Below are 23,278 nucleotides of genomic sequence, written 5' to 3'. Positions count from 1 at the left end.
ATCATGTTCATGTTGGGAATAAATGTTTGCCAATTGTTCATGTGCCCATCAGGCATATCTTTCGCAATCAAGAAATTGTTATTTTCTACTACTAAGTGGACGTCTCCTTTCCGAATTCCGAAAGCAGAGAAGATTGTTAGTAATGGATGACGGTTTGCGGCACCTTAACTTAAAATTAATTCCCCGCTGGCAGTGAGGTCAAGTGGAATGAATTTTGGACCAGCTCTTTAAGCAGTAAACCTGTCTTGGACATCTAAGAGAAACAGATTGGAGGAAAGCATTTACCTACTGAAGTAATCAAGTTCAAAGACTTACATAACCCATGCGTTCGCTACCAATAACTGTCATGATGACAAAAGCTTTCATCACATCCTCATATTACACTGTATGGGTATAATGCATTAACAGTGGTGACAACTGATTGATAAACAATGCATTGAGGCATGGAGGAAGGTGCTGTGTTTAGTCCTAAAAGCAATGCCTGTTTATAATCTATTCTCTGCTACGAGCATATCGTTGACAGTAAAGCAGTCTTCCTATTCTCTTTTTTTAGTTAAAGGGCTCAGAACTACCCTGAGCTTAATGCCAGCTATGCTGTTTGACAGCAGAAACCCTTATTCATCCAAACTCTGCAACGTTTAAAAACATCAAATATCAAATGTGCCCCAACAGTGTAAAAAGCATGCTGTTCCTTCTAAGAGAAAAAACTAAATATATCTCCTCATTCTTGTACTTGAAGTGTGATTGATAGCATAAATCATCATGTACCAAGATGTTACTCTGTAGCTTCATAAAATCATGCTTGTCTCACCTTTTTTGACAGTAATAGACAGTCATGTTTACAGTCTCTCTTATGCCTCTTTTCCACTGTACAACCGAGTTAGGAGGAGTCGCATGTAGACAATGAACACGTCGAGTCGCATGTAGATTGTGTGGTACTAAGAGGGGCTGTATTTGAGTTGAGAATGGTGGATCAAGAGGTTATAAGGTGTTTGTTCTTCATATATAAATACAAGCGCCCTCAGCGTCCCAAAGCTGAACTTTTCTCTCCTCCAAATCGCTGCACGCCATGTTGTTTGTATTCCTTGAGTGTTTTGACTGAATCAACGTAATGATGGAAATCAATAACCGCACCCCTGCTCAGCTCCGAGCCACAATCAGATGTGTTGTGAAGCCAGCTTCACGGTTTAGTTCTCGCTGTGCTCGACAAAATAGCCCGTGGAAAACCACCCGGGGCCCTCACGGCTTTGATGTGCCAGTGGAAAAAGGGGTTTTACAGTGGGTTTCGCCTCTGGTATCAATAAGGTGCAGTATGTAATGACTGAGAACCGAGAGTTAAGCTCTGGGTCTCAACATGGAACTGAAATGACATAACTGTGCAGCAGAAGGTTCGCTTTTTAAAATAGTGGTACTGTACTACCTGTATATGCACATATTGCTAATAATTTCACCTGTATGCTTACTATACTTCACTGTAACTGTGTGAGGTACATTGGAATACAGTGGCAGAAAACAGACATTTAAAATACATGTACAGTACAGTAGTAGAAATATGGAGCCCACCAAAGTGGACACAAGGGAAATAAAAAGTTTTTACTGTATAAAGAATATTTCGTTTCAGCTTTCAGTTTTTAAATAAAACAAATGAAATTAGCAGCACAGAGTTTTCCTTTCAGAAAGGTCTAGACTTGCTCTGAATACTGAACAGCTGGTGTTGGATGACACACCTTGCTGGATATCTCACTATCATTGTGCTTTTAGGTGTTAAAACACATCATTCTGATAATATACGCCAATTTAATGAATCTTATTATCACAATACCTCAATCATGGAAAATCTGCCCATGTGGAATGATTTCCAAGTCCTGTCCAAATATCTAACTATGTGTTTTGGACTGCCATCTGGTGGTAGTAACAGCACACTGCAAGTGTATGGAGCATTTGGAATATGCCAAGCATATTTAACATTGAACAGTACTAACTGAGCATCGTTTTTGTGTTGCTTTTGTCAGGGTCCGGCAGGTCGACCGGGTCTTCCAGGTGCTGATGGATTGCCAGGACCCCCAGGGACTGTCCTCATGCTGCCTGTGAGTATTCACATTTTAAAACATATTTTAAACTGTCCAGATACTGGGGAGAGAAGCCCTTTGTTGCATGTATTTTTGGCATTTTGATCAGTGGACAGTGAAATAGCCTGCTCATTATAAATATGTATATATATATATATATATATATATATATATATATATATATATATATATATATATATATATATATATATATATACATATAAATATATATATATATAGATGCTCAAAGAGCCAGCTGCCCAACGTTCTGATATCTTTCTCGAGGGAGTTGTGTTTAAAAGAAATGTCACCTAATATTTTTAATGTAAGTTTAGTTTATTCCTCAGTAGCTAGCCACTCAAAGCATATTGTGATTTAAGGTACAACCCCTAGTTTAGGTGTGTATGTTGCTTTGAAATGTTTATTTTTATAAAGTAAAAATTCCCGATAATGTGAGTTCCATGTTGCTGCTTTCTCCCTGATACTGTGTTGCCCCCTATTGGATGCTAAACACATTGTTAATGTTTATGCAGTTTTGGCGCGCGCACGTTTTAAAACCCCAGCCATGAATCAAACCCATAATCTCTCCCTCCTAAATCTTTGTTGCTCACCAAAGCAATGAATGAGTCCCCAGTTACTTTCACTGGCACTGTGTTAAGCAGCCCCCCCTTGTGTACACCGTACTCTTTGAAAAAAAAAATTGTTTACACCCACTTGGCCGACATTAGACAAAAAAATATATATATAGACGAAAATGCAAAGAGGCGCTTATGTTATTTGTTATATACTTGTGCCAGATCGCGCTGTACTATAAGTCCTAGGCTTTGAAAGCGTTGTTCGATCAATGAGATAAAATGACAGTCCTGTGAATTAATTTCATGTTAGTGCAGCAGGGCTTCATGGAAAGCATGATGTAGTTTGGCTCTACTTTTGAGGTCTTTGTGCCACGCTGAGTTCCTGTCCGATTGCCAGGTAGAGAAGAAGCCGGTGCCACGTCTTATCATGGTACCACCTGAGACATTCGGTTAATGGGTACTCTACTCCACAACCCCTTGGTAAAGAACTAAACCCCTAGTCCATTTCCAATTAATTAATGTCTTCCTGTGACAAAAAGCTTTCTATTTATTCAGGTTTTTATCTTGTTTTATATATAAAATCTGTTGCCAGACTAGACTATTCAAAGCATTCAAACTGGTCACCTGCCAATGTTGTCTAGATCTTGTAATATAAATTAGATCACCGATGATACTCCTGCCCTGCTGTTAATTCTCAGAGCTTTAGTTCTGGTGTTTTGCTGGCAAGTATCTGTTAAATGCTATCCAGAATACTATTGCTGGCAGTCAACCACTTTGAAAAGTTTACCAACTGGATCTGTTCTGAGCCTGTGATTTAAACAGACCCAAGGCGATCTTAAAGGGGAGAGAAAAGAATACTTTCCTATGGCTTGGAGTTCTTGGCTTGGGACGCTAACTGGGCTACTTTCCACACTCTGACTGCAACAAAAAACTGCAGAATAAATCACTGTGAATCTTGGAGTCTTTAATGGAGAGAACAACATAGCCACCCCCCTCCCCACCCTTACAAAACAAGAAATGCACTAGCAATTAAACTGCAATGAAAATGCAGTAACTTATTATACTAGGGGCCGTTCCATGTAAAACCTTACTGCTCTATAGTGCTGTTCAATGTGAGCATGTTTATTAAGCAACTCATCTTTATTTACAGTGCAGTTAAACTGCAGTACAATACTGTTACCAATTCTCTGTATTTCAATAAACTGTTTTTATATGGGTAAAGAAAGCTTGCACCACAAATACTACAGGTTAGAGGTGAGTAGGAATATTCATTTGGAATTTGGGCACATGTTCTATCTAGTTGATACAGATTTCAGAATGGAAAATGTAACCTTACCATTTGGCTATGAAGCAATTTTTATTTTACTCATGTGATGCAGGGGTAAATGTCTGAGGAGTTAATGCAGACCTCTGTGTAAAGTGATAGATAGATAGATAGATAGATAGATAGATAGATAGATAGATAGATAGATAGATAGATAGATAGATAGATAGATAAATAGATAGATTGATTGATTGATTGATTGATTGATTAGTCACTTTCAAGCCTGGAGAATAAACCTGTAAGTCCCACATATTTACTAACTATTCATTTGAATGTATCTGGGGTGGATTTAAAAACAATCACAAGCTAACATCTGGAAAAGTGGTGTTGTCTTGCTGGAGTCTGAGAAATGAATTCTGTTTAAAGAAGAAAGCTCTTCCCTCTGCCTCAGTCATGAGGAACTCATTACGACCGTATTATAACAAATAGCAAGGCTTTCTTGCATTTCAGCAGAGAGCAGAAAACACAGTCTAATCAATCCAAAATGTTTTTTTTCAAGGTTGCTGTTTCCAGCCCTAAATTCCCACAGTGGGTGCCTAAAGAACAGTACATTCTGGAGCTCCAAACAGCTTTCCATCATCTGCTACAATTACACTCAGAATCGTTAATAAAGCCAGTGCCGCTCATTTTTTCAGCAAAACTAAAAAGACCTTCATCAAAAATAAAGGGGCTTTTTTATTGTATTTTATTTTTTATAAAGGGTTTGACAGTTCAGTGGATTATCATTGATTTAATACATTAACAGTTCAGTGTAGTTTGCAGTGGATGAGACTCTCGCATGAACTGGGGTTTTTTTGGCACTAGAAAGGCAAACACTGGAAGAGTATGTATGGTAGGAACTACATCATGAAACGTAATTTAATGTTTATCCCCCCTGAGCTAATTTTAGCCACGATAAATCTGACACCTATTATGAGCTTGGCAGAGGGGTGTTTTGATGGTGAAAACGGTTAATGTCTAAAATGTGATCTGGCAGCGTGTTCTGCTGTGGGCTTAGTTTAACCCTTGGAATGCCATCAATAAGTATATTTTCCTTTGTTTACTTACTGAAGAGAGTTCTGGAAAGCGTGTGATTGCAGATACAGTAGTTAGGCCTGTCCCTTGCTGTGCCTGGCCTGTGTTACATGGAAATTGAGTTAGATGTCAATTTGAAAGGTATGCTAAATTGCACAATTCTGGTCGGTGGTTTATTATCATATGCTATAATAAGTAATGCTTTCTTCACATATTTTGGGGCCTGGCTATCGTTTTGTTTCTAAAAGGCAAGTGGTGCAGTCCATCCTGTTTCAGTACACTTGAAGCAGTGGTTCCGAGCTCTTATGTTCCACTTCTGTCAGATTCACTGTGCTTTATTCCTGAGTGATGCACACAATGCACTTGAATTTCAGACCTAGGTCACACTGACTTGGAGGGGGTGTCGCAGTGGTTGGGCTTGGCTGTTGGGGATGACAAATGGGTGTATTGGCCCACCATTGTAAATCTACATCAACCATTTGTGTCAAGGGGCCATTAACCATTTAAACCATCATATCATTTTTAATTTTAAAAAGTAGATTTGATTTAGTAAGCATAGTTATATTTATATTTTACCTTGTATATATTTAATATTTAACATTCATTTTCACATTCAATTACAGTGTAATACTATGTAGCAAGATACTGTGAATAATTTAAAAAAAAAAGGATTTCAGATTTTTTCTTTCTATTTACTGTTTTTAAACATTTTAAACTTTCCAACCTTAATAATAAACCCCAATATATCACACATCTTTAGAACCAACACCCACTGCTGACAGCAAACAATGTATTGGCAGATGATGAGAATGCTTGCTGCTGTCCTATAAACCTACAGTTTTAATTAGACAGGTTTAATTAGGGCAAATTATTTTAACAAACCTAAATCACATTACGCAAGTAGGGCCATGGACCAGGTGCCAAATCTAATTTTTTGTCCGCTACTCTAGTGACTGTGTTTCCATACATATGCTACCAATAGAGGGACAATAGAGGAATCTTGCAACATTATAACAATAAACAAACCACCTCCTGTGGATCTGCAAACCTGAATACAGACTATAGCTCAAGATGCATGATCAGGCTTCTGATTAAAAGTAAAAACAACAAAAGACTGCATGAGGAACTGCTTGTGGTCTTTTCCTTGCACTGTTATGTACTTGTATTAAACTCTGCCCTTCATTCCTGCAGTTCCGATTCAGTGCAGGAGGAGATGCAGGACAGAAGGGACCTGCTGTTTCAGCACAGGAAGCCCAGATGCAAGCCATAATGCAACAGGCGAGGGTAAGTACAATGAAGCTTTCCACATCAAACGCCTTTCAGATTGTTTTAATACAGGAGTTCTTCTCAATGGATAAGTCTCTACTTAATAGTGTTGGAACCACCCACCATACAGGAGTAGTGTGATTCCAGCAGTGACCTGTACTGGTGTACTGTCTGCTGGTCAGAGCTGGTAGTTTTCTGGTTTTCAGCTTCCATGCTGGTCCAGGAGATTTGGTGTTGGTTGAGGAGCGGGTTAGGCTGGTCCAAGAGGAAAACAGATCCATTAACATTCCCTTTTCTTAAAATTTCTGCAGTGAAGTGTTTGTTGTCTACACTCCAACATTCATTAATAGGATTTTATAAAACTGCTGGCTGCCTGGTAAGAGGCCGGTAAATATTTCTTCCAATCCCCAAACTCAGCTGGTCACCAGCATGGCGTTGAGTCCCTTTTGTATTGGTTTATCGGTGTCGGATCTTCCTTAGTATAGATTAATCGGTGGTTTATTATCATATTACTTGGGTTATCTGTATTGTAATACTTCTCAGTGTGCTTTCAGGTTCTAACGACATTCTCCTTAATTTCACAGCTGGCAATGAGAGGTCCAACTGGTCCAATGGGTCTAACAGGAAGGCCAGGCCCTCTGGTAAGTAACAGGTTTTAATTTCATATTTGACTATTTTAGTTGTTTGTTTACACAATGAACCATGTACTTAAACTGAACATAATCAAGCACAACTGCTATGTTAAATTCCCAGTTGTGCTTGCATACTACTGCCAGCTACAGCATGTCACTTTGCTATCCATGTAATAAGTAATGCAGAGGTCCTGTGGGTGCCTTATTACATGTTATTGGACATACATAGTATACAAAGTATAATGCACTACCTGAATAGGGATGCCAGCAGAATAGAGTCTACCCCTACAGAAAAAAGAATATTATATTCCCAGGGGGTCCCAGAGTTGCTGACCTGGTAAAAGCACAGCAGTGTGGTGTGCAGGATGAGTCATACAGCGCAGGTTCACAATCCTGGCTGTGCGGAGTTGGCAGTCTTCGCTGGGGATTTCAAAGGGAGAGTTGCATTGGCTCTGACACTCCCGTGGGTTAGGAAGGCAAAACCAGCAGGGACTGCATCTCTTCATTGCGCTACAGCGGACCCTGCTGGCCAGGCACCCAGTGAGCTCAGAGCGGACACCTGCAGGGCTGGCCTTTGTCCTTCAGTGGCTGGTAGCTTGCTGACATCCGCTCTCGAGTTCCTGGGTGTAAAAGAGGAAACTGGCTTGGTTGTGGGATCGGAGGACGCCCACTGAATCTTTGTATCTCCTGAGCTGTATGGGGAATTGCTGCGGTGAAGAGAAAAGAATCATCTTGCATTGCCATTACACTGCCATTGGAGATCATTTGGTAAGTATTGTGTCCATAGCTTTTAGTATTGTATCAACTTTAGTTTTGTATTCCCAGGGTCAACCAGGTGTTTCAGGAGTAAAAGGCGATCCAGGAGATAATGGCCCACAGGTGAGTCAAGTAGCTGGTTTAACCCCATAACACTGAAAGAATAAGAGCGCAAACTGCTTTGAATCAGAATATTGTTGAATGCTGCAGTATTTCACCTATTTGTCATATGCTCTGCAGTATTTTATAAAGGGAGTCCTTAAGTATTGAAACTCCCACCAAGGCTTTAAAAAATAAAAAAAACATGAACTCTGCTACACATATATTACCGGATTATGGGATTTTTACTTTGCTCAAAGTGCCAATGGGGGAAAAAAAAGCATGTGCGCATCAGTATCATTCTCTGTATTAAATCTAGGGTCCCCGTGGCGCTATGGGCCCTCCAGGACCATCAGGAAAACCCGGACGCAGGGTAAATGAAGTTTTATTTTTATTTAGATTTGTTTTGTAACTGCAGTTTGTAGTCAAATTACTTCCACCACCTGCACACCATACCCCATGTGTTATATATCTGTACACTATTTATAGTATTTTTCAAAGCATGTCATTAACGTAAGGGTAAATGTCTGTATTAAATCAAACACAATGATGGATGCATTTTATAGACAAATATATAATACCCATGTGTGGGAAATACAGCAAACAATTAAACATGCAATACTCAGGCCTCTTATTTGGCTTTTCCCTTCCAATTACAGAGTTTATAGTAAACATTTCTGTCACATTCTAATCGACATTTGAGATTGAGTATTTTACTGGCACTGTTTTTTGTTTAGAAAAGAGGTTTGAATTTCATTATTTTCTTTGCTTCATTGAAGCCACAGAAAGTGTAATTGACCCATTGTGTTTCTTGGAGAAAATAGAGGCAGTAATCCACTTTACATAAAGGGCCTTGGAAATGAGTGTGCCAGAGCAGTAAGATGCAACACAAATAATTGAATTGGGAACAAAATGTGTTGCAATGCAACATACCCTAACATCAACAAATGAAAGCCTATGGAAATAATAAAAAAAAGAAAATACATCCCATACTGGAGGTGTGCGTGCCTAACATGATGCACTTGATTGGTGCCCTGTTTTACAGAAACAAAACATTTCATTTCACGAATGCCATCTGCTATGAGATATTGTTTGTCCCTGTAAAAAAATGCTCAATGTCGTGTGACTTAGCTGCCTACTAAAAGCTAGTTTACTGGTGTAGGTGGCTCCTAGTCATTAGACGGCTTGTTGTTACCCACACTAACTTATGTTCTTTGATGTCTTGTTGCAGGGTCGAGCTGGCTCTGATGGGGCTAGAGGAATGCCTGGTCAAACAGGGACAAAGGTATTTTTCAAGCTTTCAAGATCATTTTGAGTGTGTTTCTCCCCTAATCCCACATGGTAGTAGTTATTCACTTTGGTTCAGTTGCCCCCCAGGTGGCAAATGGTGGCTGCAGTCCACTCTGATACAGCCAGCTTTGTACTTGAGGATCTTTTGTAGTGACCCACAGTGTTTACCATCAGTGCCAGTCATCTGTTTTTAGAAATTGGTCAGAACCCAGACAATGGCTGGAAAATTGGAAGTTAAAAACTGTTTGCAATCCAGGTTAAACTGCCAGGCAGAAGCTAGAAAAAAAGATAACAAAGGGACAATAAAGCTTTTTTCAGGAAGAATTTTCCCTCTGCAGAATAAATGTACATATAATTGCAATAATGCCCACCACGTCTGAAATATGATAGACTGATTTTAAATGGTATTAATGTGAAAGATGTACCATCAAACAGATCTATGGTGAGATACCGTAATCATAAAAGGAAGGATATGAAATGGCCCAGGCTAATATATACAATTCCTACAGGCTTGGCTGAGAGTTCACATCCCAATAATTTGTAATGTCTTATATTCATAATCACCTGTCCAAAGCAAGCACATGAGTCCCCATAGACATAGTTTAATGTACTGTATAGATTTATTTACGCCTGTGTGGCTTAATTTAATACCTGTCAAAACCAGGATCCTTGCATTACGCATACCTAATTTCAAATTGTGAATACAACTCCACAATACGTTTTTGGTTCAGAGTCAAAACGCTGCCTAGACACCCTTTATCTTAAGCTGTCAGCAGATTAGAAAATCCATTCAAGTGAAAATAAGATTTAAAAAGACAACTAGACATGTGATACCTAATGGGGCTTAGGGCTGTGTTTTATGTGCACGGAAATAGGTTAAAAAAAAAAAAAAACTCATTTAAAAACTGTAAAGCCATAACTAAAAGCCTGAAATCTTCAAAGCTGTGTGGATTGGCTAATAATGCTTACACAATAAGGATTCTGTTAATAAGGAAGGTGCAGGTTGTACATATTCTGACCTTGTTTACACTGCTGTGCTCACTGTAATGAAACATATGCTGTGTTGTTTGCAATGGTGAAAGGCTTATCTTGGCTTTTCAGTTCATTGAATTACAGTATACTGCAGAGAGTATACAGCTATCTGGTGTATCTTGATATTTTGCAGTATGTTCTATGTTTAAATTGGTGGTGTGCATTCACTGAATGTCTGAATAGCAGGGCATCTGTTTTGTTTTACTCCACTGCAAAGCTAGCACCGGTTTAATAACCTGCTAACGTGTTAAGAAGAATTTTAAACAGAATGCTGATTTTAGCTCACATGCACATTACAGTATTTTCAGTTTTGTGCATAATATTCTGATTTTACTTTTAGGAAACATTTGGCCACCAGATGGGGTTGTGTTCAGTGAAAATCCCATTTAAATCAAAGGGACCACGTTTACAGGAACCATTGGGTGGCAGAGAGCTATGCAAGCCTACCTAGTGATTTGAACCTTTATATTCTGTTTCTTTTTTTAAACACCCCTAATGGTTTGTTACTTGTTTAGTGTCATTAGAAACACACCTATAACAGTTAAGAGTTACCTTTGTCAGATTGTTTGGTGCCCAAACAGTAAATGGGTCATATCACATCACATGCTGAATTTGACATAGCTATACAATATGGGGGTTTAACCCTCATAGGCACGGTATATATTGAAGTATTCCACCCCCCTCAATATTGTTGTTGTTCTTCTTCTTTCAGGGTGATAGAGGATTTGACGGGCTGGCTGGTTTACCTGGTGAAAAGGGACACAGAGTAAGCCTGTTCTATATTGTTGACCTTTTCTTGTTTTCTTTATTTTACATTTTTCTGGAATATTCAAACTTTTCCACCAACTTTGATGACATGAGCAAGAAATACCAAGGATTACAATCATCCACCTAAAGCTAGTTAGTTAAGAAAAAACAGCGATTGTGCACGCAGTTGAAAAAACATATTGTTAGTTTTGATGAAACTGTCCTGTTATTACTCTCAGGGCCCATTTAATAAAAAACGTAGTTTGTACCACTCTTTCATTGCTTAAATGTCAGCAGGGACAAAAATATATTATACGGGATACTAAGAAATCTCTTGTTTCCATGAACTGAACAGTTATAAAATTGAATTTCTTCATTTTTACAGCTTTATTATATCTGTACTCATGCCAATAAAAACAAGAGAAGCATATTTAACACATGCAATGATTTGGGTAGGGTAAAACTTTGTTTTCAGTGACTTATTTTGCAAAATCGGCCAGGCCTTAATTCAAACCTGATGTGTTTCCTGATGATTCAGCTGGATAGAAAGCTGTTATGTTGGCATTTGGTGGATACAACAATAACAATAGCATGCTTTTATTCTTGGAGAATGGAACAGATTGACACAATTACTCGACACAGCAGGTATATCAAATAAGTATGGATCGCCTTTAATAGAAATTCTCCAAATACTAAAATGCATAATGGTAAAACAAAAGATCCCTTTTACAAAAACCCTGTTCAATTCAGACAGGAATGTATCCCTACTAAGTAAGCACTTATGTCACAGATTTAGCTGTATTTCATTAATTTCATTATTTAATGTTTGCCATGTCTAAAAAAAAAGTTATAATGCTACTATATTATTATTATTATTATTATAAATAATAATAATAATAATAATAATAATAATAATAATAATAATAAGAGCTATCCTCACAGCACTGTTATAAAGTAACATAATAAGCACATGCAATGACTAGAATTCAGTTGAACACCTGAACAGGTGATTGTCTCTGCACGGCTCTTACTTTGTCGATGACGTCATTAGTTGGTTTAATTCATGATTGTTCCATTTCCTGACTCTCAAGCTGTTCTATTAATAGTCACATTGAGGAATATGTGTGTGGAGGTGGAGCCCAGCTGTTCTATTACTCTTAAAGTAAAAGAGAACCAGACATGGCTTTTTTTTTCTTTTTTTTACCCAATTAGCTGTCCAAAGTCTACTTCAAGGATAATCCCCCTGTCTGCTACTAATTGACAATATTTCCTACCAAAAAATACTTAAATACATGTTTCAGTAATCAGTATTATTATCAAAAGACTGCAGCCAAGACGTACTGTTGCAATATACTGGTGGGCACGTCACTGCGTTAGCTGAGTGCAGTCCAGCTTTGAGTCCTGCATCATCCTTACTATCACCATGTTTAACCTAAATCCCCTCTGACATGAACTGAAACCACCCAATGAGGCTTTCATGAAACATCAAATGCTGAATTCTATTCTCATATATATATATATATATATATATATATATATATATATATATATATATATATATATATATATATATATATATATTCTCCCTGCTGATTGGTTAAAAAGTCAGTTTTGATTTATATGTATAGCTACTGTGCAGCCACATCCATTATTTAACATATGGCAGCCATTAGAAGAAAACTATAGCTCATGTATTCAAAATTGTGAATAAAGTAACAGCAGTAATGGCCGTGATGTGTCTTATTAGCAGAATACATTATTGGAAAATATAGTAAATTGTTTTCAGACATATGGACCTTGTTTGCAATGCAGTGGTGGCCACATATCACTGATATTGTGGTAATTGAAAATAAATAATTGAAATGTTTTTCAGCCTGGCTGGCAGGACTATGGTCCTGTATATATTGATCACTGTGTGTCTTTGTAGGGAGACTCTGGTCCAGCTGGTCCCCCGGGCCCACCAGGAGAAGATGGTGAAAGGGTAGGTTTGTTTGTTTCATTCATATGCTATATCAGACCTAATTTAAACTCCTCAAACCAAATGTAACATTAAGAGATGTGTTTTTTTTTTTTTGTTTTTTTTTTAACTCATTTCATTTTTGGTGTAAAGACCTTGATAACCTGGCCCATTGTGCATCATTACTGTTCCAAACTATGAAAAGGCTCCATCTAGGGATATTTAAATGGTACTGCAAGTGTACTGTAATGAATCTGTTACAGTACAGTGGTGATCATGTTGTGTAAAGAGGTAAAACTTTCAGTTAATTTAGTGTTGCTTTCCATGTTAGAATAAACATGTCAGACTTCTTACTACAATGATACAGCATACCAGGATATTTAACATTTAAGGTACAATACACAGTTCCAAACCATAGTTAAAATACCCTTCTTTGAAACTATGGGGCCACAAAATTCAAAATGATGAGCAAGTAACAAAAGCTCCATTACAGGCATTTTCCTGTAATAAATTCTTCAATTTTCTTTTTTTTTTTTTAGGGAGACGATGGAGAGATTGGACTAAGAGGATTACCAGGTGAACCCGTAAGTGCTATTCGTTGTAATGTTTTAAACAAATGTTTCTACCGATACATTAGTACATAACTATGGAAAGGTATTTTCTATGAAGCGCTGCGTCTGTGCGTATGCTGCACTGTGAAATTCACTGTAGCAGGGGGAGCTGTTGAGATGACAAAGCTGCAAATTCTATGACTTACAGAGAGATTGTTGACTGCTCCCATCTTGAGTTCCCACCTTCTGTGAATGACATATGCTGTTCTGCAGTAACCAGCCATGCATGGCATAAGGCAGTCCATTTCTAGTGTCCAGACTGTCCAGGAAGTGCACTCCGAGGTGCCCGGTATGGTATGAGGGGCCTGGCATAGAATACTGCCACTCTGTGGAGGCGGTTGTTCTTTTTGATTTGCACAGTATGACAGAAAGTATTTCTGTATCTCAGAAAGAGCTCCAGGGCATTGGCACTGTATGTTAAACCTGTGGTGCTGTAAGGGGATCCAATAAGTACATGTATTTACTAGCAGTGGATCCAAATACTGTTAATTCGAGGTTTTAATAGTATTCCAAAGAGGACTGTATTTGTAATGATTTAAACCATGGTTATGTTTATATGAACCTCTCTTTAGATTAATACAATAGGACCAAGGAATATGTATGGGAGTTTTCATAATGGTATGTTTTGCACACTTTACTGAAGTTTGCCGTGCTTTTACCTAATATAACAGGAGAGGGACTCCTAACAGATCTGAGATCGGATTGCAGACGGCCCTTAAACGAAATCCTATCGAACTCCATTAGAAAATGAAATGCATCAGGGAGCTCTAAATCTGAAGAACCTTAAAAAAGTCAATTTTGTCTGGCACAATTCCAGTTCTATTCTAGTGTGTTTTAAAGAGTCATTCCTCTAAAAATAGCTTTGTTGTTCAAAAAATGCTGTCCTCTATTTGATAGTATTAACTTCATCGGAGCAAAGGGAAGCACATTTGCCAGTTTCCCTGGTTCTGAAACATCTACCTGCTCATAGTTTGTTTCTCCCCGTTTTCACCTTGATGCACCGTGTCTGCTGCACACATGTGAGGCTCAACTTTAAAAGAACACTGAGGGCTCCGTGGGTCTTAAAATCTAATAAAGAGAAAACATCTTGCTTTGTTTCCTTATAACTCTGCCAGCCTGTGAAGGACCTGATCTAAGAGTGCGGGCATGTATTACATGTTTGGCTTTTTGTTTATTTTGGGGTGGTTTAAAAATATATAGCTTTAAATAGTTACCCTGCCCTTGAATCTTGTCTACAGCTTGGCCAGGCAGTATGCAATTTTCTTCTTCTGCAATAACAGCTTATTTTTGAGCTGTGATTTGAAAAAGACCCAGGTGTCTTGTCCTCTTCTGAAATCTGAAGGGCATATTGTCTAATCTCTGTTCTGTTTCTGTGCGTTGTTTTGCCACCCCTGTTGTATGTCTCAAATCTCTCTGATATCTATACGTGTGCCCACAAAGGTACTGACTCCACAGTGCCATCCTGCCTGTTGCCTTCAATGTCTGGGGAGGCATTTGTTGTTTGCATTGAGTCTTCATTCATATGAGCTCGCTGACTCAAATCATGTTGGATGTGGCTCCTCTCACACTGATTACAGCACCACAACCAGTCACACACAAGTGCAAGTGAACCACTCTGCTTTAAAAGAACTAGATGGTAAACTCATACAAAGCTATACGAGTCATGGAATTGAAAATGAGTTTAAAATATAACAACCGGTAGCTAAATAACCTGGCTCATTCAAACAGTTGACATATAATATTTAAGCACTCCATTGGTAATACGCTGTGAAGCTTTTGAAATTTGCCATGCGAGACACTCATCATTAGTGTAATTGCCGCTAGCTTCCATGTTGGGATGTGACTTGTAATCTATTATACACCTTGTTATGCGTTGTATGTGACTGTGCTTTAGGAAAGGGCTTAAATACTGCGCCGTGCAGTAACATTGGAAGGATTTTAAATGAAAGCTCAAATGTGAACACAGGATAAAAGGGATCTGCACAACATCTGGCAGAGATGAACTTGCATACTGCCATTTCCCAGTAGAGTTAAGTCTGTACACAGCCCCAGATGGAGGGCTCACGACCAGCCTTGCAGTTTAACCACCTGCCCAGCAGATGGAGCAGTGAAGTCTTCCTTCAATTCCCAGAAAGATCTTGTACATGCTGTGGTATGTGCCTGAAGACCTGCCAGGGCTGTTATATAAGAAGATGTAACAGATGTTTGCAATTTCTATTCCTAATACTCGTGATTGCTTTGGTATCCTTTAATACCAGAGCTAGAATTTTAACAGCCTTGCTTTGAAGATGCTGTAGTGATAATCAGCCCCCTGCTTGTGTTCATGTACCAGATTCATTGTTGTTTCTTTTGCAGGGTCCTCGTGGTTTGCTAGGACCAAAGGGCCCCACCGGACCTGTTGGCTCTCCAGTGAGTATTGCTTGAAATTAAATCAATCATTGAGTGACAACATTGACACATCAGCAACTCTCTTTGATCCTTGTCCTTGTAGGGGGAAACATATTTTTTTATGACACATGCAAAATTAAGCTTTCAAAAATACAGTATATCACATAAAATATGTAAGCCTACAGAAAGTGTTATGCAATGTATTTACCATTTCTTCAAAGTTGTTAAAAAGGATTTCTTTTTTCTCCAGGGAGTTGCAGGTATGGATGGCCAGCCTGGTCCAAAAGGAAATTTTGTAAGTAAAAAAAAAACAGTTTTGTCTTTAGTTCCAATATAACCGTACTCATTAGTTATGTTAGGAGAGAGTTTACTTCAAGTCAGCAATTTTCAAGTCTCAGTTTCCTAACTGATTGGCAATTAGCTAGAGGTAGCCGTTTGCAACAATCACAGCTAGTGCATAATGCATGCACTGTTCACAATCTCACAATTATTTCACAGCTGAAAAATTACACATTGTCCCTGCCAGCCAATTCCCTATTCTAATGAAATAGTCTACAGCACAGGTAACTTGGAATTGAAAGTGTTTAGAGCGATGTCTATGGACTGTGAGAGTATGTGGCGGAGTGCTGGAATCTGGCAGTAGCCCTGGGGTATTCTGCTCATTGTAAACAGCTACATAATAGTGTCTCATTAAGCACTGTGGATGTATTTATATTAGAACATCAGTTGGGAACCAATTAGATATAAAGGTTGCTTTGACTACACTTCCAAAGATTCAGATTCAGTTTGTTTCAAACTCAAAATTCTAAGCATCCCTGTTGTCTCAATAAAGCTCCCAGAATCTTGTCTAACGTCTGAGGACAGTACATCTAGTACGGCACAGTGTAACCATTTATCTGTCCCCCCTGCAACCAATGGGTGTTAGAAATCCCACATTGAGGGTTGCAGAGGACAGGTGAATTGTTACACTCTGGTATACATTAGATACAATTAAAAACTAGATTGCATGTTGTAAAAGAACCCCATCACAGATCTCATTTCTCTACATCCATTCTTAACTATGCGTCACTCAATGGTGTCAGTTGTGCAAACGCTGTGCAGCATCAATAATGGAATGTAAGCAAATGTTCCTTTATCACACGAAGTTCACACTTCACAGAGGTATAATTAAATGAGATTGTAATTGCCTTTTCAGGGTCCTCAAGGAGAGCCAGGCCCACCAGGACAGCAAGGCAACCCTGGAGCTCAGGTAAACATTTCAGGATCCAGAGATTTGTCAGATGAACAATTCAGCTGGGGGTTTAAAACTCTGTCTGTATTAAACAGCGGTATCACATTTGTGTATGTCAATGGCTTGAAAAAGTAATTTGATGGGTGAGTTTACCTTGTAACAGTTTAAACCAGTGCATTTGCACAAACACCAGTATTTCATTGATTGCCTGGAATTACTAGGATTGATTAAGACATAGATAATTCCATGTGTTTAATCTGATTATAACTCAATGGGCAGAAAAAAAACACCTAGATCACTGCCAGATAATATTGTTACAGTACATAAAAAGCATGTTCAGTCTTTTCATTGACTTAAAATTAGGTTTTTTTTAGGTCAGGAAACCTGCCAGAAAACAGGACCTCTTCCCTGATTAACCAAACAAACGATAGTCCTTTTAGTTATTCCCGTGTGGGGTATTAACAAATTCATTATTACCAGCAGTTTGGTAATTGATTTTATGGTGATGAGTGATCAATAGTTCATCCCTGCTGTATAGTTACCCATCCCAGTATGTCCCTATAAATTGTGATGCTGTGTCATAAAAGTCTTTCCTGAAGTCACATTTACAATCCATGGGACTTAAAACAAAGTCACAGTATTAGAGTACTGATTGAGTTCTCTTTGCAAAACTAATGTGCATTCAGACAGATGTGACAAATGAATCCCAGAGAGTCCCTTGACTCATTTGATGTGTTCCGAACTGCACCCATACACAGTTGTTAAGTATCTGTTTCTTATTATGTAGATTGGATCTTGCAATGCCAAGTTCGATTAGTTATAAAACTTAAAGGGGTCGTAACTAAGGCTTTGAAAAACATCTGACCTAATGAACAATGTAACTGCCTAACAAGTCCCTTTGTGTTCTTTATTTTAACTTAAGCTGAATTCAGATTAATCTGCCACCTGAGACTGCTTTTGCTGCACACAGCACTATACCTGTTATCTTACTTATTTCTTATTAATGTGAAAAGAAAAAGAAAAACAGATACTTACCATGCCTTTCACATATGTGTCTTTGATCACACACACTATCTTTCAAGACCAGGTCCTCTCAAAGCCCTGTGCCAACATTGTAACAACAAGCACTTTCACTGTACTGTAGGGTGTCTCTTGAGATCTTTGTATGGCAAAAAATGAGAAGAAAGATGTATGTTTTTTATTGTTTTTATTAAGATTTCAAAATAAGTTCAAAATAGTGTGTACAGTAAGTAACAAAGACATTATTTCCCAGTATTGAATTCTTCCTAAAAAAAAAATAACAGGAGGTCTGTGCCATGTGAATTTATTCTAGCTCTGACTCACTATTTTACACATTTTAATTCCATATAAAATATGTGCTAGCTGGCATTACCAGGTTTCTCATATTGCAGCCCCAGTTGGATTAAGATGTTATTTAAAAAAATGATTTATACTACTTTGCATTTGTCACTCCCAAGGAACTGGCTGTGTAGTTGCTATTTTGAATTAATTTTAATTGGTGCTTTCACTAAGCGACATGCTTCAGCTAGGGGAAGGCATTAGCAAGTCAATACCAGCAGGCTATATAGAACGAAATATCCTGGTTTTAGTTCCACTTGGACTAAGAGAGCGTGCCACCCCAGTAAAATCCACATTTATCGGCACACTTGAATACAATTCTGTGCACCCAGCATATCAGTATTCTGTTTTTAAAGTTATAATAGTTATTTATTTCTAAACCTAGAGTAAATATTTCAGTGAATATGCATATATAGTAGCAAACACATTATAGTTTACTATAGCAGCTATATTGAGTATATTATAGTGTGTTTTTCTGTATTTTTATTAGACTATTGCTGTTCCTACACGTTTTACTTTGTGGGTTAGTGAATAAAACTGCCACATAAAAATAATAATTATTATTTCGTCTTCTTTTAACAGGGTCTTGCCGGTCCCCAGGGTCCAATTGGCCCACCAGGAGACAAAGTAAGTCTAAAATCACTGGAAAAAAGCACCACGCTTTGTCTTAACTAGGCAGGAATATTTTCACACAGTCAAACTTACTAGTAGTCCTGTTCAGATGATTTCATTTTACCTATATTGTAGGAAAGGTAACACTGTTCAAAACAGCAGCCCAGCAGTCTTGTGTATTAAACCTATTTAATTAATTTTCTTCGGGTTTTGTTTTAATTTTCTAATTTGAAATTGAAGTGAACAGTCATATATAGATTCAATGTATTCCATAATACTTATTGAGTACTTACAAAGCGGTTTCCTTAGTATTTGCACTGGTCTCACTGGGAGTTGATAATTTACTCTGGCTGTTATTTGCAGTAGCTGAAGTACTCACCAATCACAATCTAAAAGCCTATATAACAAGAGGATTATTCTTGATACTATTCATGCTTCACTGAAGCCATATCTATTTACAATACAATCTCAGTGACAATAGCAGTAATTTTTGTGCGCTTTCCAATACCATGGCACTGAGGAGCGCATGGATTCCTTTCCTTTCCATGAACCTTTTGGAAGAGTTGGGATTCGGCAGCAGCTACAGCTCTAGGCTGAACTGCGTCCTGAGTTTAAAACGGCTCAAACAGTAAGCTGATCCCCTCTCTCCACTAAGGCACTCTGTTCTCTCAATGCTAGTCTATTTCCTCCCACCCTCCAGACTAGCAGCTGGCCTGCCCTTGATGGTATTGAGTGTAGATGAGTCAACTCTGTCCAGGAATGGACGGCTCAAACCTCCCATTGCAAAGGAAGCTGATCTAACCACGGGGCTGTGATTAATGCAAGCTTGGCTCATTTTGTTAGATTTTTTCCTGATGGTTGTTCTCTGCTTCTTTTCAGGGTCCTTTAGGCAAGCCAGGTCTGCCCGGTATGCCTGGAGCAGATGGTCCTCCGGTAAGCAAATGCAATTCACGCATACAGATTTGAAATCCTGCACATACAGTAGCTGAATGCAGTGACATTTAAAAATGAAAGACAGCATTGAAGACCCATCCCTAAGTCATTAAATAGGACAGGAGGATGTTGAGTCGATGCGCGCAGTTCTGCACTACGGTGGCCAGTGTTGATATCAAAGTTGCTTGTGATGACTATCAGGCCAACTCATTGGAAAATGCAGAGGCAGTCAAACCCATTTTGTTTCTTATGGATATTTCAAAGCCTTTATGTAAGGGCTTTCTTACTATCTTGTAATGGAAAAGGCTGAATATCAATTGGTAGTGAATCTATACCATTTCACACGCTGTAATCTTTCTGTATATGAGTGATTGAGTTCAGATAGTGTGTGCTGATGCTGTTCTGTTGCACTTGGCATCTTTAACACGTGACGTAGAACTGAGTGACCTCACTTCCTCTATTCCTAGTGGTTTATTATGTTAATACTGTCACATGTATCCTTTAAAGGGCTAAACCAAAGCTAATATAATATTCTGTGATGTTCATGATGAGGTCCTAGCTCTTTGTGTTGCAGTCACAAGCCAGAGGAAAGCGCCATTAGTAGCTCCCTTCACAGCTAGATACACAGAGGGGTGTACAGTATGTTGTGCTGAAATAACATTTGATCTTTCTTGTTCACAGGGTCACCCAGGCAAAGAAGGCCCTGCTGGAGAGAAGGGACACCCAGTGAGTTATTCCTTATTCTCATTGTATTGCATTCTCATTTAGATTAGCAGTGTACCTGCTACTATATTTCAGAGCTTACATGCTAGCGAATAACTAACTGCAGTTAACTTTTGATTCTTCACAAAATAAACTACCACCTCACACAATGAAAAATGCAAGTAGGTAGAGATTTCATTAGTCCGACAGAAATATTATTCAAAGTGATGCATTGATTTTTAAAATCTTGCTTGTCTTTTTTAGGGGCCAGCTGGTCCACAAGGCCCGCTTGGCTATCCAGGACCCAGAGGAGTCAAGGTAAGACAGCCTTTAAATCCAGTTCATTTTTGGTAAAACCTTTTTACAGTTTAGGATGAGGAAAAGTGGGATTGTGGAAAAACCATTCACAGGGAAATGATAGTAGTTATTTAAATATTCTGAGTGTATCTTTTAGTCTGTCGTCTGTAAACTGCTAAACCATTTAATCTGTTGTGTTGAAATGTCTGTCTGTCTGTCTGCCTCTCTGTCTGTCTGTCTGTCTGTCTGTCTGTCTATCTGTCGGCATGTACAATATTTTTGGTCTGCTGTGGATAATCCATGTCTGAAAGAGTATTTTCTGTTACAAGTAAACACCTTCAGCGATTCTTCCACTTATAATGACAGTGCAAACTTTTCCAGACAAGAGGTGTTGATTGGTTTTTACGGTTTGCATTGCTTTCTTTAACTGTAATATAGCAGTTCTATCTTTTAAATTACCTTCATGTGACCGACACCAACATGTATTCACAGTATGTATTGATCCGAAATGTCTGCTCCTTTGTCTTTGTATATCTCTATCTATAAATCTATGTAATATTATCATATTGTTATCTACTAAGTTCACTATGGCATATGTGTAACAGCAGGAGCAGTATATATTTTTATGTCCACCAGCCATCATGATCTGCAGGTCCTGGCTCTATTACTTGGAGACTGGGGGAGCTGACAGTCATGACAGCTGAGTTTAGTTTCACGGCTTAAACATCAGAGTTTACATCAAAGCTGGGAACATGGGCCAACTAGCTAATGAGGCCAGTGCACTGTACAGTAACTGGAATTGCAGGCAAATCTGTATCACAATGTTGCTTTGTTCACTGCGTGGCCTTGAAGTGAACAGGGAATTCGGTAATTCTTGGATCAAATTGGTTTTATTATAGGGTGTATTATTATTATTATTATTTTTCTTTCTTTTTCTTTTTCCTATTTTTTTTTGTGGCAATTACAAGGGTTTTCATACTGTCGCTCCCAGTAATTGCATAAGATCCTGCACAAGTCTAAGAATCAGGTTGTCATGAATGAGATGAGTGGTTTCAGTTAACAGGGACACTAAACTAGGATACAATCGACAGTTTTTTATTTTTGTAATTTTCATTGTATTTGTCTTTACTGAGTTAAAAATAGATTTTAGTGAAAAGAAACAGCTAACTTGACTGATCACTGACCACAGGTTTACCACCCCAGTGCTCTGTTAGCTGTGTTGGAGACCCACGTATTTGTCTAATTTCAAATTGCTTTATTGTCCGCCACCATCCACTTATCCCATTGAGATGAAACCGTTAAAGACATTGTCAGGATTGTCACGTCGAATCTTGTGCTAATGGTGTATTGGACCTTGTTCTTGTCATTGCCCCTTCGCGATGTGTAATTTGATGTATGACGTAAGCAAGTCTTGATATAAATGAGTGTCAAGTTCATTCTAGTTCAACTTTAAAGAGCTGGCATTGCATCCTTTAATTAAAAAGGCACCTTCTTATTCTCATCCTCCATTCCTACCTGCTAGTGCAGTTCAATTAACTCCCGGCTGTGACTTCAAATACAATTTAGCACAACGAGGAAAATGGAACGATCATCATTAAGCAGCCCTTATTATTATTTAATTTAACACACCTCACCTTTCAGCACTTACTATTTGTCTAATTTTTCATTCAAATGCAATGCCTTCAGAAACTGCTATTCATGCTCACTGAACTAGGTGCAATTCCACTATTCTACCACAAGAGGGCAGAGAACTGCTGTACTAGATTATTGTATTCAGCTTGGGCATGTGTCAGAATATTCAGGTATCTAATGCAGACACCACGAATAGCACATGCTGTATACAAGGAGGCCCTTAGGTCTAGTTCATTAAACTTTTAGTTAAAGGTTAAAGGTGTCTGCATTGACCTTAACTGAAACACTTCCAAAGGAATTCGGATTGTCTGTATGTATACGGTATCTCAACAGCGAATGATTCGCATTTTATATCTATTTTTGTTTGTTTTGTTTTTAGGGTGCTGATGGTGTCCGTGGATTAATGGGTCACAAAGGTGATAAGGTGAGTGAAACGTACTGGACTAGATGCAGAGTATTACAGGGCCAGAAGAGCAGCAGGGTCAGATTAGCATTGCAACGGGAAACCTCTCTGTCATCCACAAATCATGAAATGGCAAGCTTTAAAAAAAAAAAATTCTGTAATTTCAAGATTTCAGTGTTTTGCATAGCATTAAAGAGACTGTTCACCGGTTTCTGCTTGCAATAAACCCCTGATTAGAAGTAGAAAAGCTCCATTGCCTTCTATGGGTTGAATTGTTTAAATATGGGCAGAATGGACTTGCTCTTCAGGTGTTTTTTGCTGGTAACCTGCTAAGTAACACAACCGGAAA

General features: G+C 38.4%; 1 protein-coding gene across 2 annotated transcripts in view; it reads left to right on the top strand.

Annotated features, from left to right (window-relative positions):
- Positions 1-23,278, top strand: part of LOC117396902 (collagen alpha-1(V) chain-like) — a 129,662-nt gene that overhangs the window by 73,859 nt on the left and 32,525 nt on the right. For both annotated transcript variants that reach the window (XM_033995213.3, XM_033995212.3), the window contains exons 12-28: positions 2,013-2,087; positions 6,174-6,266; positions 6,833-6,889; positions 7,706-7,759; positions 8,055-8,108; positions 8,967-9,020; positions 10,770-10,823; positions 12,732-12,785; positions 13,301-13,345; positions 15,728-15,781; positions 16,011-16,055; positions 16,956-17,009; positions 18,933-18,977; positions 19,842-19,895; positions 20,577-20,621; positions 20,862-20,915; positions 22,906-22,950. In XM_033995213.3, the coding sequence (XP_033851104.2) occupies positions 2,013-2,087; positions 6,174-6,266; positions 6,833-6,889; positions 7,706-7,759; positions 8,055-8,108; positions 8,967-9,020; positions 10,770-10,823; positions 12,732-12,785; positions 13,301-13,345; positions 15,728-15,781; positions 16,011-16,055; positions 16,956-17,009; positions 18,933-18,977; positions 19,842-19,895; positions 20,577-20,621; positions 20,862-20,915; positions 22,906-22,950 (936 nt within the window). The remainder of the gene's footprint in view (positions 1-2,012; positions 2,088-6,173; positions 6,267-6,832; positions 6,890-7,705; positions 7,760-8,054; positions 8,109-8,966; positions 9,021-10,769; positions 10,824-12,731; positions 12,786-13,300; positions 13,346-15,727; positions 15,782-16,010; positions 16,056-16,955; positions 17,010-18,932; positions 18,978-19,841; positions 19,896-20,576; positions 20,622-20,861; positions 20,916-22,905; positions 22,951-23,278) is intronic.

The sequence above is a fragment of the Acipenser ruthenus genome, chromosome 31, assembly GCF_902713425.1.
Source record: "Acipenser ruthenus chromosome 31, fAciRut3.2 maternal haplotype, whole genome shotgun sequence".
In the NCBI taxonomy this organism is placed as follows: domain Eukaryota; kingdom Metazoa; phylum Chordata; class Actinopteri; order Acipenseriformes; family Acipenseridae; genus Acipenser; species Acipenser ruthenus.
This window is presented reverse-complemented; position numbering and strand designations above follow the sequence as displayed.